At 41.5% G+C, this 13,206-nt stretch overlaps 4 protein-coding genes across 5 annotated transcripts; all 4 read left to right on the top strand.

The window, feature by feature from the left end:
- Positions 1-2,720: 2,720 nt before the first annotated feature.
- Positions 2,721-3,452, top strand: LOC125586931 (proline-rich receptor-like protein kinase PERK14). The gene has a single exon (XM_048756844.1). It carries the CDS (start codon positions 2,721-2,723, stop codon positions 3,450-3,452), a length of 732 nt encoding a protein of 243 aa, XP_048612801.1.
- A 2,838-nt stretch (positions 3,453-6,290) lies between these two features.
- On the top strand, positions 6,291-7,109 carry LOC125586930. Its single transcript, XM_048756843.1, has one exon. It carries the CDS (start codon positions 6,291-6,293, stop codon positions 7,107-7,109), a length of 819 nt encoding a protein of 272 aa, XP_048612800.1.
- A 731-nt stretch (positions 7,110-7,840) lies between these two features.
- Positions 7,841-10,301, top strand: LOC125575706 (pre-mRNA-processing factor 17-like). Of its 2 annotated transcripts, XM_048757961.1 has the most exons (2): positions 7,845-9,596; positions 9,980-10,301. In XM_048757961.1, exons 1-2 carry the CDS (start codon positions 7,897-7,899, stop codon positions 9,984-9,986), a joined length of 1,707 nt encoding a protein of 568 aa, XP_048613918.1. In that variant the 5' UTR covers positions 7,845-7,896; the 3' UTR covers positions 9,987-10,301. The 2 variants fall into 2 exon arrangements, with proteins under 2 accessions (XP_048613919.1, XP_048613918.1); XM_048757962.1 differs by lacking the exon at positions 9,980-10,301 and having other exon boundaries at positions 7,841-9,600.
- Positions 10,302-10,314: 13 nt separating this feature from the next.
- LOC106357918 (4-substituted benzoates-glutamate ligase GH3.12) lies at positions 10,315-12,870 on the top strand. The gene is given in 4 exon segments (XM_013797638.3): positions 10,315-10,865; positions 10,964-11,065; positions 11,158-11,921; positions 12,032-12,870. Coding segments are annotated over 4 exon segments (1,737 nt in total). The 5' UTR covers positions 10,315-10,581; the 3' UTR covers positions 12,619-12,870.
- Positions 12,871-13,206: the final 336 nt, after the last annotated feature.

The following is a 13,206-nucleotide window of genomic DNA, read 5'->3' as shown; positions in this document are numbered from 1 at the left end:
TAATATTCCTTTGATGATGATCAACTATTCCACATACAAATCATTAATAGAAATACCTATACAACCCAAATACAAACCCACTTTTAATAATTTGCGTTAGTTTTAGACAAAATAAATAATATTTATTGGCTTAAAATATTTTTTTGTCAGCGTTAGCTTTATAATATATAATTATAAATATTTGTTATTATCATGATATACAACTACCAACAGCCCATGAGTAAAAATCATAGCAAATATATATAACTTAATAATATATAGTTTTCAAAACCGATTAAAATTTAGACCAATACAATAAAAATTCATGAATCAATTCAGATAAACAAGAAATATAAATAGTTTTTTTTATAAGAAAATTAAATTATTTAATCTATCTATTCTATTAAATTAGAAACATGATCAGTTGATATTATTATGGAAGTATATTTATAAAAATATATTCTACGGGTTTTAGCTTAACGGTTTTACATAGGTTATTCGATTAAAAATATTTATTAAATATTTAGTGAAGACCTTATTAACCCATTTACATATATATTTAACAAAATATATAAAATTTTAATTTCAAAATATTTTTCAAATATTTTTCAAAACTTTTGTTCGGTTTTCTGTGCGTGTTGGATTTGATATGGTTTTCGGATATAACACTTAAGAACTATTCGAGTATATATGCCAAATCTAATAGATTATGAGACTTTGATTTTTGGGTCGATTCTGAGTCAGATTTTTTGGATACAAATATTTCTTGACTAATTATGTTAGGTAACTACTAAGAAAATATAATATGTTGCAAATTTTAGGAATAAAGTTTAAAATAATTTCTGAAATACATATGACATATAATTATGCAATTTGACATATTTAATATAGTTACCAAAAAATTATATTAAATTAAATTAATACTAAACACAAATATGATTACAAAATAACACAAATATAAAAATTAAATTTCTCAAAAAAATTTAAAACAAAAATATACTTTAAAGGGCGGGTCAGAATCTAGTTCTATTCTATTAAAACAGCAACATGATCTATTGATATATGTGTGGTCCAACTATTTTAATACAATTATTAAAAAAATTATTAATCATTTAAAAGAAATATTATACAAAGAAAAACACAAATATGACTAAAAATACAATTATAAAAATTAAATTTCTAAAAAAATGTAAAACGAAAAATATACCCGCCATTAGTATTTTCTTAAAGTCAATGCATATTTTCATTTGAGAGTAATTTGTATATATCGATAAAAATTATTAAATAAGACAATTTCTCCAAAAAATTAAGAAGCTATTAGACAACGACTGCTGCCTCTCTAGTAAACTCTGATGTTTAAGCATACATCATACATATCTTAAAAATGCATGAAAATGTTACAAAGAAATTGTTATAAAATCTTCCTCTATGGGCGTACTTATATTTTTATTTCATAAATATACAAACTACATGTTTGTTAAGTTTTATAACTCTTTTCAGTCGAACAAAAATAAGTTTACTGAAAAATCACAAAACAAGTTATTGGTTTTAATTCAAAATTTATACTAGAAGAACTAGAAAATGATACGTTCAAGAGTCTGATATATAAAAGGAAAAGGAGAATTAAATCCCGATGGAGAACCCCTGGTTCCCACCCAACGATGTCTCCGCCCTGTCTCCGCCGCGTCTCACTACTGGTGATAGCTCCAGCCTCGTCCCCCCAAACCCCCCTGACCCTCCCGATCCCGATTACCCTCCCCTCGGCTCTGTTCCTCCCAAATCCTCTCGTTTTTCATCGCAAACTGCCAAATCCACAAGGCCAGCGACGAAATCCTCCACCCCTAAAACTGCGGCTGGTTCCACGTTCTCTACCCCAGCTCATTCATCAACTGGCTTCTCCAAGTCCACTGTTCTCAATTCTGGAAATTCAGCACCTCTGAACTACAAAATCCTTCAACCCAAACACTCTTCTCCTATTCAAACCAATAAAGCTTCTAGCGGCTCCCCCACCTTTCCAACCAACCCATCTCTGAACCAAACCCTAAATCGTTTGCTACAGTAAACCCTGCCACCACTGTTCAACCTTCTTCTACCTTGCCTGCAGCCACTGAAACCTTCATCCCCTTCCCCATTAGCCACTCGAAAACCGCTCCACAATCAAATCCCCCTCCTCCCATCATAAAAAACCAACCCCCGGCTACCTCTACAACTGACCCAGCTCAATCTGCCCCTCCTCCGCTTTCCACCAACACTCCTCTACTCGAGAAATTAAGAAAACTAGAGGATAAGTCTTTGAAGCGCCTGGCTCCAGTCTCCTTGTCAGATAAAGGAATCCCTAGAGTTTTCATCCCGGACAATGTCTTTCAGAAAGGAGCTGAATTACACAAAGATTTCATAATCTGCTACTTTAATGGAAGGCCTCCCCCCTTCAATCAAGTTCAGAGCGTCCTCAACCACATGTGGGGGAAGGAAAGCGAGTGGAGATTCATACTAACCCCTTGTCTAGATCCATGCTGGTGAGAATACCTTCAGATTACCTAAGGCAGAAAATACTTGACAAATCTGTATGGTATGTCGGTGAGTCCATGTTCCATGCCGTCCAGTGGTCCTCCTCAGTCTCAGCTTCATCGCCATCACTAGAATCTATCCAGATTTGGGCTCACTTAACAGGTATTCCATTAGACCTTCGCCACCAACAAGGATTGAGTCTGGTTGCGGGCCTGGTGGGAGAACCTAAAGAAATGGATGACTTCACAAAGAATCTGGTTAGTCTGACCCTATCACACGTAAAAGTTGCTGTAAACCTCACTAAACCACTACCAAGCGTAGTCGAGTTTGTGCGACAGAGTGGTGAAGTAGTTGAGGTCCAAGTGTCATACCCTTGGGTACCACCAACATGCTCGGTTTGCAAAGAGCTTGGTCATGTATCTCGTAACTGCCTCCAGGCCCCTCTACCTCCGAAATCTTCGGATGTTCCTGCAAAGAAGCCGCAACAAGCAGCATCAGCTTCTCAAAAAGGAAAAAATGTGGCTACTGCAACACCAACTACTAAAAAACCTGACCCTCTCCAGCCTACTCTAGAAAAAATCATTCCTTCCCCTTCATCAACTGTATACTCTCAAGCTTCTACCTCCACCACCCCACTTAATCCCGACCCTCCACCCCCACCAATTCAATCTCAACCTCCTAAAGCTCCTCCTCTAATAACCGCTACCCCCTTGGCCTCTTCTCACCCCCTAGCTGTCATCCCTTCTCCCTCAAAAAGCCCACCAGATACTTTTATCACCCCCTCTTTAAAAAGACCACGTTCTGATCCTGACCAAAAACCCTTCCCGTCCTTCATGGCCCAACTCTCTTACTACTCTACCAAACCCTTAGCCATCCACTCTTCCTCTTTTGTTAAACCCTTCTCTAATACCTTCTCTGTTTTGGATCCTGATGGTTCTCTTCACCCTGAAGAGACCATTGACTAATATCTTCGTATAGTAAACTAATATCTATGTATAGTAAGCTTTTTTTTGGAATATCCGAAGCCTAAATGACCCGGATAAGCATAAGCCATTCTCTAACTGGTTATCTACTTATCACCCACTTTTGGTGCTATTTTGGAGTCACACATTAAGGACCACAACCTAAACTATGTGATGAGCAAGGTCTGTAGAGGATGGAATTATACCTCTAATCACTCGGAAGATGAAGATGGTCGGATCATTATCATCTGGAAGGACTCGGTCTCTGTACGGGTCCTGAAGCAATCAAGCCAATCTGTCACATGTGAAGTTAAGCTGCCTGGCTCCCCTCTGTTTGTGTTCACTACTATCTACGCATTCAACGAGAGAGTCGAACGTACTGATTTATGGGTGGAGCTTCTTGATATCTATCAAACCCACTCACTTGATACTGTTCCGTGGGTTCTAGGGGAGACTTTAACCAAATCATTCATCCAGCAGAGCACTCCATCCCTGCTGTTAACTCCCTTACTCCTGATATGATAGAGCTCAGGGACTGCTTCACACAAATGGGCCTCTTCGACTTAAGGTATCAGGGACCTCTGTTCACGTGGACCAATCGACAACCAGAGGATCCTATTGCAAAAAAACTAGACCGTCTATTGATCAATAATCATGTTATCAACCTCTTTCCTAACTGTTCGGCCTTCTTCCACCCAACCCTAGTCTCTGACCACAGCCCGTGTACCTTTGACCTAGCCACAAAGATCCCAGCCTCTGGAAACCGCCCCTTTAAATTCTATAATTTCCTCACAAAGCACCCGAGCTTTCACCAAGTAGTGCTTGATGCGTGGACACAGGCCGGAGATACCGTCTGGAACCTCACCGCCTTATACTGGAAACAAAAGCAGATTAAGAGCGATCTGAAACACTTAAATAGAGAGAATTATTCACAAATTCAGGTGAGAGTGAGTGAAGCTAACCGTGTGATTTTAGATGTGCAGGTACAAGTGCTCAATCACCCAACCACTCAAACTTTTGAAATGGAGAAGGAGGCGCTTCAGACATGGAAATTCTTAAGGGAATCGAGGAGAGTTACTTTAAACAGAGATCGAGAGTTAACTGGTTGAAGGAAGGAGATCAGAATACTGTCTTCTTCTTCAGAATGGTCCAAAATCGCATGAACTTTAATTTCATAAGATCCTTTTTGTTGCCCTCAGGTGGGATAATATCGGATCCGATCCAGATGACCGTGCACGCAGTAACTCATTTCCAGAGGATACTGGGACCTTCACCTGTGCCTCCCCTGGGAATTATCTCCACTACTCAATGGTTTCAGTCTCTCACGGAGTTCACCTGCTCTCCTGATCTCTCTGCTCAAATGCTTGTTGCCCCCACAGACGAAGAGGTAAAGATGGTCATGTTTCAGATCAACCAGGACAAAGCGCCAGGGCCTGATGGCCTAACATCTGGGTTCTACAAAGCTTCTTGGAGCATCATAGGGCCTGAAGTTACTGCGTCTATACGTCACTTCTTCTTCTCCTGTTTCATGCCTGCCTCTACTAACGCTACCATTCTCTCACTGATACCGAAGCACTCTGGTGCTTCTTTGATCACAGACTACAGGCCCATCTCCTGCCTCAACACTATCTACAAGGTGATCTCCAGACTTCTAGTGAAGAGATTGAAGCCAATTCTCCCTGACCTGATCGTCCCAAATCAAACGGCCTTTGTAAAGGAAGGTTGCTGGTGGAGAACACTTCCCTAGCTGCTGAGCTGGTTCAAGGATATCACAAGAGCAATCAATCAAAGAGAATTACTATCAAGTGGATATAGCAAAGGCCTTTGATACCTTATCCTGGTCATTTTTGTTCTCCTGTCTACAAGCCATCAATATTCCTCCCTTATTCCTAGCTTGGCTAAGGGCGTGTATCTGTCATTCAAATTTTACGGTGGGTTATAATGGCTTCGTGAATGGATACTTCAAAGGTACACAGGGGCTCAGGCAAGGTGACCCCCTCTCGCCATACCTTTTTGTAATTGCCATGAATACTCTCTCCCTTATGCTGAACCAAGCTGCAAGAGATATGAAGTTCAACTACCATAAAAATGTGAAGGATCCAAACTAACTCACTTATGCTTTGCTGATGACTTACTTATCTTTATAGATGGTTCTCTCAGCTCGGTTCAAGCTGTCCTCCAAGTACTGCGTGAGTTTGAGCTTCGGTCGGGTCTGGCAGTAAGTGTACAGAAATCCTCTTTCTTTGCATCTGCTCTCTCCACGCAGGAAACAGACCTGATAATGGTATCAACAGGCATGCCCTTAGGGGCTCTTCCAGTCCGTTACCTAGGTGTTCCTCTCTGTACTAAAAAGCTCTCCTTACTCCACTGTGAGGGTTTACTCCAGCAAGTTAAGAGCAGGCTGTCTTCTTGGAGTGCAAAGTCTCTCTCATTTGCTGGTCGGCTCCTACTCATCAAGACTGTCATTACGGGAATAACAACCTTCTGGTGCTCAACATTCATACTTCCCCAAGCCTGTGTGAAGCGGATCAACTCCCTTTGTGGTGTTTTCCTTTGGAAAGGAGATATAGAGGAACACCACGCTGCAAGAGTTTCTTGGGAGGTGGTGACAAAGCCAAAGAGAGAGGGAGGGCTTGGGATCAAGAATCTCAGAATCTGGAACAAGGCTTGCTGTCTGAAGTTGGTATGGCTGTTGTTCTTCCAAGCGGGTTCGGTATGGGTTGCTTGGTTCAAGGAGGAGGTGTTAGAAGGATGCTTGAGTAACCTTTGGATCACGGCTCCAAGCAGACGGTTCTCTTGGCAGGTAAACAAGATATTAAAACTTAGCCACTCTATATATGAATGGATCAAAATGGCCACTCTACTCGTTTCTGGAGTGACAATTGGTCGCCATATGGTTCTATGCGTTCATACTTGAATATAAGCGGTGACTCGGCACTGGGGATCTCCTCAGAGGCGACTCTTGCATCACTATACAGAGATAATTATTGGAGGCTACCACCTGCAAGATCAGAGGCATTAGTAAACATCCATGCTTTACTAATAACAACTACTCTCAACGATTCAGAAGACTTCTATGAGTGGGAAGTAGACGGGAGGAAAAGCAGAAAATATAGTACAGGAGTAGTCTACGGGAAGCTTTGTGATGAGGGAATCTCAGTACCTTGGTTCTACTCTGTGTGGAATAAAGGAGGGATTCCTAGGCACAGTTTTTTAGCTTGGCTATTTGTGTTGAACAGATGCCCAACAAAGGACAGGATACTCGGATGGGGCCTTCAAACTTCTCCTACATGTCTCCTTTGTAACCAAGTGGCTGAGAGTCGCAGACATCTCTTCTTTGACTGTAACTTCTCGTGGAACCTGTGGAGATCGGCTGCAAGGCGGTGTGGTATTCAGCCAGAGAGAACTTGGGATCGAGTCATGGCTCAGCTTCAATCAACAAACAGACGATCAACAACAGGTATTCTTCTTCGTATCTGCTGGCAGGCTTGCATTTACTGGGCTTGGACTGAGAGGAACGGTCGATTGCACCGCCAATTGTTTCGATCCACAGACGCAATCTCTCGCCTTCTGGAAAGGCAGGTGAAAGACAGAATCTCTTCGCTCAGGGACTCAAATCCAGGGGCTACTTCTCGGCTTATGCAGCAATGGCTGGCGTAAAGATCAAAGTCACCGTTCTCTTCTTCCATAACTTCGACCTCTTCGCTTTGCGATCATCTTTTCAATTTTATTTTGTAATTGGGCTTCTATGCTCGGGATCCTAAATATGTGTCATCCTAAACTAAAGGCCAATGGGCTAAAAACACTAGCTAATGGCTTGTATCTTTTTTTTTTTTTGCATTTTTAATATGAAAGCTAAGTTCAAAAAAAAAAAAAAAAGAACTAGAAAATGTGAAGGAGATGACAAAAAAAAAAGAATAATGTAAAGGAAAAACATAATAAAACATATATGGTTGGGTCGGGTCCGACCTTTACACACACGAAAAACCAGCAGAGTTGAAATAGGAATAGTTTAATTTGTATATCTATCTATGACTTTTAATGTGTGACTTCACTCACTCAGCGAGAAGCAAAAGGAAACACACATTTCGCCATGTGTGATCGATCTCACCACCGTCAACAGAAGAAACCTTAAAATTAAATGCTGCTTTCGGTTTTATTCGGTTTGACTTGCAGTGATTTCAAATTGGTCCAGATATTTTGGTTGTTGTTTAATAGTGTAAAAAGTACTATATGACGACTTTAGTCAAAAAAAAAAAAAAATGTATATGACGACTCGATTAGGGGACTTAAATGTTAAACAAGTATACTAGCGGGGTAAATGTGGAAACCAAACAAACGTTAGGGTTTATCTTTTCAAGTTTCACAAAATTGCAAAAAAAGGCAATTCTGAAACCCTTAAAAGAGCCTCTCAGAACAGTGGCGCAAATCTAGCAAAATCGCGAGAATGGATCTGATTCAATCCTACGACGGAGAAGACGCTTCTTCTTCGCCGGAATCTTCACCTCCTCGTATGCTGAAGGCGAAATCATCGGCCCCGGAGGTAGACGACACGGCGCTCGCTCTCACGGTATCCAACGCGAGCCAGTCGAAATCGAACCCGATCAACCCGACGCAGCACGCCGTCGTGTTCAACCCCACCTACGATCAGCTCTGGGCCCCGATCTACGGCCCGGCCCATCCCTACGCGAAGGACGGGATCGCGCAGGGGATGCGGAACCACAAGCTAGGGTTCGTGGAGGACGCCTCGATCGGGTCCTTCGTCTTCGACGAGCAGTACAGCACGTTCCAGAAGTACGGCTACGCGGCGGATCCCTCCGGGATGAACTACGTCGGCGACGCGGAGGCGCTGAAGCAGAATGACGGCGTTTCGGTTTATAACATCAAGCAGAGCGACCAGAAGAGGAGGAAGCTTGAGGAGAGCAAAGGGGAGGGGAAACGGGAGGAGGAGGTTGAGGCGGAGGCTGAGAATCCGGCGACGGAGGCGTGGCTGTTGAAGAATAGGAAGAGTCCTTGGTCGAGGAAGAAGGAGGTTGTTCAGGGAGAGTTGACTGAGGAGCAGAAGAAGTATGCGGAGGACCACGCCAAGAAGAAGGAAGAGAAGAGCCAACAGGGAGAAGCTAAAGGAGAGCCTTACACGGATAAGAGCACTTTCCACGGCAAGGAGGATAAAGATTATCAAGGGAGGTCGTGGATCGAAGCTCCTAAAGACGCAAAGGCTAACAACGACCATTGCTACATCCCAAAGCGTTTGGTTCATACGTGGAGTGGTCACACGAAAGGTGTTTCCGCTATTCGGTTCTTCCCAAAGCATGGGCATTTGCTTCTCTCTGCAGGTATGGATTGCAAGGTCAAGATTTGGGATGTGTATAACTCTGGTAAGTGTATGAGGACTTACATGGGTCACGGTAAAGCTGTGAGGGATATTTGCTTCTCTAACGATGGGACTAAGTTCTTGACTGCTGGGTATGATAAGAACATTAAGTATTGGGACACAGAGACTGGTCAAGTTATATCCACTTTCTCTACTGGGAAGATTCCCTATGTGGTTAAGCTGAATCCTGATGATGACAAGCAGAATATTTTGTTGGCGGGGATGAGCGATAAGAAGATAGTGCAGTGGGATATTAACTCCGGGGAGATTACGCAAGAGTATGATCAGCACTTGGGTGCGGTTAACACAATCACGTTTGTGGACAACAACAGAAGGTTTGTCACTTCAAGTGATGATAAGTCCCTCCGTGTGTGGGAGTTTGGGATACCGGTGGTTATCAAGTATATCAGCGAGCCTCATATGCACTCCATGCCCGCCATTTCTGTTCACCCGAATGGGAAGTGGCTTGCGGCGCAGAGCTTGGACAACCAGATTCTGATCTACGGCACCAGGGAAAGGTTTCAGCTGAATAAGAAGAAGAGGTTTGCAGGGCACATTGTCGCCGGTTATGCTTGCCAAGTTAATTTCTCCCCGGATGGGCGGTTTGTAATGTCGGGAGATGGAGAGGGTAGGTGCTGGTTTTGGGACTGGAAGAGCTGCAGAGTATTCAAGACTCTTAGATGTCACAACGGAGTATGTATTGGAGCCGAGTGGCATCCTCTGGAACAGAGCAAAGTCGCAACTTGTGGATGGGACGGCTTGATTAAGTACTGGTAAGTAATCTTCTTCCAATCTACTTTGTTATGTTATCTTGATACGTGCGTTCAACAAACGCTTGTGGCTAATTGTAGCAATGATTAGAGTTTTCGTTGGTAAGTAGCCTTGCATTTACTATATCATTTTCTGGTAATAGTTTCAACTTGGGATAAATAGTAGAGAATAAACTTCTCATGGATCTATTAGTACATATGTAAGATTTCCACTGTATGTTTCATCATTAGGGGGTCATGATTTTGGGCTTGGGCAGAGAAATAAACAAGTCTCTCTGCTTTGATTCTAATGTTGTATATTCACAAAGAGACATCTCTATTTCCATGATTACCAGCCATGTAACCTTCATACAGTTTGATACTGATGTTTTGCTGCGCATTTGCAGGGACTAAGACAAGCGTCTTGTCACAAGACAGAGGCATCGCGGAGAAAGAAGTAGTAATGACGGTCTACCTAGCCTGGGATATACAGAATGCTCTGCATCTTTGGGATACAAAGTCCCTTTTTGAGTTTCGCTTTCATCCGTTTTTAGATTCTTCAATGTTGTAACGCTTTCCGTTTAATGGATTGTGTAGTGGGATGACCAAAACAATTTCAAATGCTTGACTATATCGTTATCAAGATAGCATCTCAGACTTGAATATTTCGCAGAATCTGTGTTATATGAACTGTTGCAGCAATGTAGGCGCTTCTATTTTGTTTCGTTATCAATGGCTTGTGTTTACTTATTAGCAGATAACCAAATCTTGTTTATACACTACACTAGTCCGGTTCGGACAAATGCCTTGGTCCATTTACCTCCTGGTCCCCTCAGAAATAAAAAAGATATAAAAAAGTAAAAGGTAAAACAGCAGAGGAGGCAATCAAACAAAACTCTGAAATAATAATTTGCTATTGCCTGTCATTCAGTGTGGTCCAGTTTTTTGATGGGTCTCACCAATAATGGTTGTCTATCTGTATAAAGAAACCGTTGATATGGGGTGGTGAATGAGTAGAACAAATATGAGTCTAGACTGTGATCTCACTGTTCTAGAAGAGCTAACATCAAATGCGAAGCAAATACAAGACGATGTATTGACCAAGATACTCAAAGCTAACGCGAACACAGTGTACCTCGGACGTTTTCTCCAGGGGAGTGCGGATAAAGAGCTGTTCAAGAAGAACGTACCCGTGGTGAGCTATGAAGATCTTAAGCCTTATCTCGACCGTGTCGCAAACGGAGAACCCTCGGATGTCATTTCGGGGGAACCCATCACTGCGTTTTTAGTGAGGTATATACATCATCTTATCATTTAAATAACAAGAGTTGCTTATTTTACATATAAAAGATTGTGATAAATCTAAAGAGTTGTAATTAATGGTTGTTTAGCTCTGGAACTTCAAGTGGGAATCAAAAGATATTTCCTGCGAACAACATCTTCTTTAAGAATATTCAAATCTTCTATACGCTAGGCTATCTCGTTATGTCCAAGTAAATTTCCACAGTCATCCTTCTTTTGTATATTTGACGCTTTCATGACAACGATGGATTGATATATCTTTTTTTTCTGATTAATAATAAAGGCATTTCAATGGTTATAAGCAAGGAAAGGTGATTAGGTTTACGTTCATTCATCCGACATCCACAACTCCTTGTGGTTTGCCTCTTGCTCCTACGGTAACTAGCTTCACAAAGAGTGAATTTTTTAGGAGCCTGCCAAAAAATAGTCCAAGCCCCTACCAGATCATACTGTGTCCGGACGCCAAACAGAGTATGTACTGTCAACTTCTCTGTGGTCTTGTCCAGAGAGATGAGGTTGTAAGTGTTGGTGCTGTGTTCGCTTCTGTTTTGGTTCAAGTTATCCATTTTCTTGAAAATTACTGGAAAGAGTTGGCTAGTAATATCAGATGTGGTCATGTCAGCGAGTGGATCACCGACCTTAGCTGTAGAGAGACCGTCACTACCATCCTTGTTGAGCCAAATCCAGAATTGGCAGATCTAATCGAAAACGAGTGCCGACAAGAATCTTGGCAAGGTATAGTTTCACGACTTTGGCCTAAAGCCTAATGCATTGATGCTATTTTTACAGGAAGCATGGCTCAATACATCCCAGCATTGGAGTTCTACACTAATAAACTGCCTCTAGTCTCTAAATCTTATGCATCTTCTGAAGCATTTTTCGGGTTAAATTTGGAACCTCTAAGCAAACATGTGTCCTACACATTTCTACCCAACATGTCATACTTCGAGTTCATAGATGTCGATGGAGGAACCGAGGGCGAGATTGTTGATCTTGTGAATGTGAAGTTGGGTCACCACTATGAGCCCTTGGTCACAAACTTTTCAGGTAGAGTCTAATTCAACTGTTTCTATTATCAACTAAATCAAAACTATTTTTGTTTTGTTTTGTTTTGTTTTATTTTAGCTAATGTTGTTATAATATGATTATGTTGCTAGGTTTACACAGATGTAGAGTGGGGGATGTTTTAAAGGTCACTGGTTTTTACAATATGGCACCTCAGTTCAGATTTGTACGTAGAAAAAATGCGGCTTTAAGCGTTCACCTAGAGTCAACGACTGAAGAAGATCTTTTAAAAGCGTTGGCTCGTGCGACACTAGTTCTTGAATCTTCGGATTTAGTGATCATGGGTTTCACATGCTATGCCGATATCTCCACTGTTCCGGGTCACTATGTTTTTTACTTGGAACTCAAATCAAAAGTCAACAATAATAATAGCACTAATGTTCTATCACTTGATAACAAGGTATTGGTGGAATGTTGTTGTGTCATGGAGGAATCATTGAATAGTTTTTATAGGCTCTTCAGGAGCAAAAATGGTTCGATTGGAGCTCCAGAGATAAGAGTGGTGCAAGAGGGAACGTTTGGTTCTCTCATGGAGTTTTTTGTCTCCCGAGGTGCTTCTATAACTCAATACAAGACACCTATATGCATAAACTCTGCTGAGGCTTTAAAGGTTCTTGAAGACAAGGTTCTTGCTCGGTTCTTCAGTGACAAATCCCCTCCTTATCTGATCCTGGCGTGATGATGACCACCACCAAAAAAAACTACATCACCCTAATAATGAAGCAATAAATTTGTCTGGTGAGTGGTATGAGTGTTTTATAATTCCTTGTTGTTTAATTATGTCTTGTGTGCTTTTTCTCTTTTGTCGTCATGTTTACTGTTGTGGGTGTTTCAGTTAAATGTGATTGATGCATTCTTATGTTTTTTGAAAAAAACTGTGATGAAAACCATAACTAGATAGCATTGATCAATGAAAATGTCTTGGGATAAATAAGAGACTGTTATGTACAGCTTTAATCGGTTTGATTACTCTCACGGAATAGCTCAACGAGTTTGTTCCAGGTTTTAGTCCTCAAAGCGGAGGCTTCATTCGGTTTAAACCACTTCTTGTGAATCTGAAAGTGGAAACAAGACAACACAATTGCTGTTAACAACAAATTGTTAACTGGGCTTGTGGCCTGGTTGTGATTAACTCGAGGGAAAAAGCCCAATAGAGTGAAGCCACCAGGTTTCGAGTCCTGGCCATTGGGAATTAACATTTCGGCATCGATAGGGACAGGGGATCGACACGTGGCAACACGTGACTAATTTGGACCACTTATGTGGG

This window comes from Brassica napus, chromosome C5 (assembly GCF_020379485.1).
Source record: "Brassica napus cultivar Da-Ae chromosome C5, Da-Ae, whole genome shotgun sequence".
Taxonomy (NCBI): Eukaryota; Viridiplantae; Streptophyta; class Magnoliopsida; order Brassicales; family Brassicaceae; genus Brassica; species Brassica napus.
This window is presented reverse-complemented; position numbering and strand designations above follow the sequence as displayed.

Excerpts from the sequence above, each read along its gene's own strand:
- LOC125586931 (XM_048756844.1), top strand. The coding sequence starts at position 2,721 with ATGGATGACTTCACAAAGAATCTGGTTAGTCTGACCCTATCACACGTA.
- LOC125586930 (XM_048756843.1), top strand. The coding sequence starts at position 6,291 with ATGGATCAAAATGGCCACTCTACTCGTTTCTGGAGTGACAATTGGTCG.
- LOC125575706 (XM_048757961.1), top strand. The coding sequence starts at position 7,897 with ATGGATCTGATTCAATCCTACGACGGAGAAGACGCTTCTTCTTCGCCG.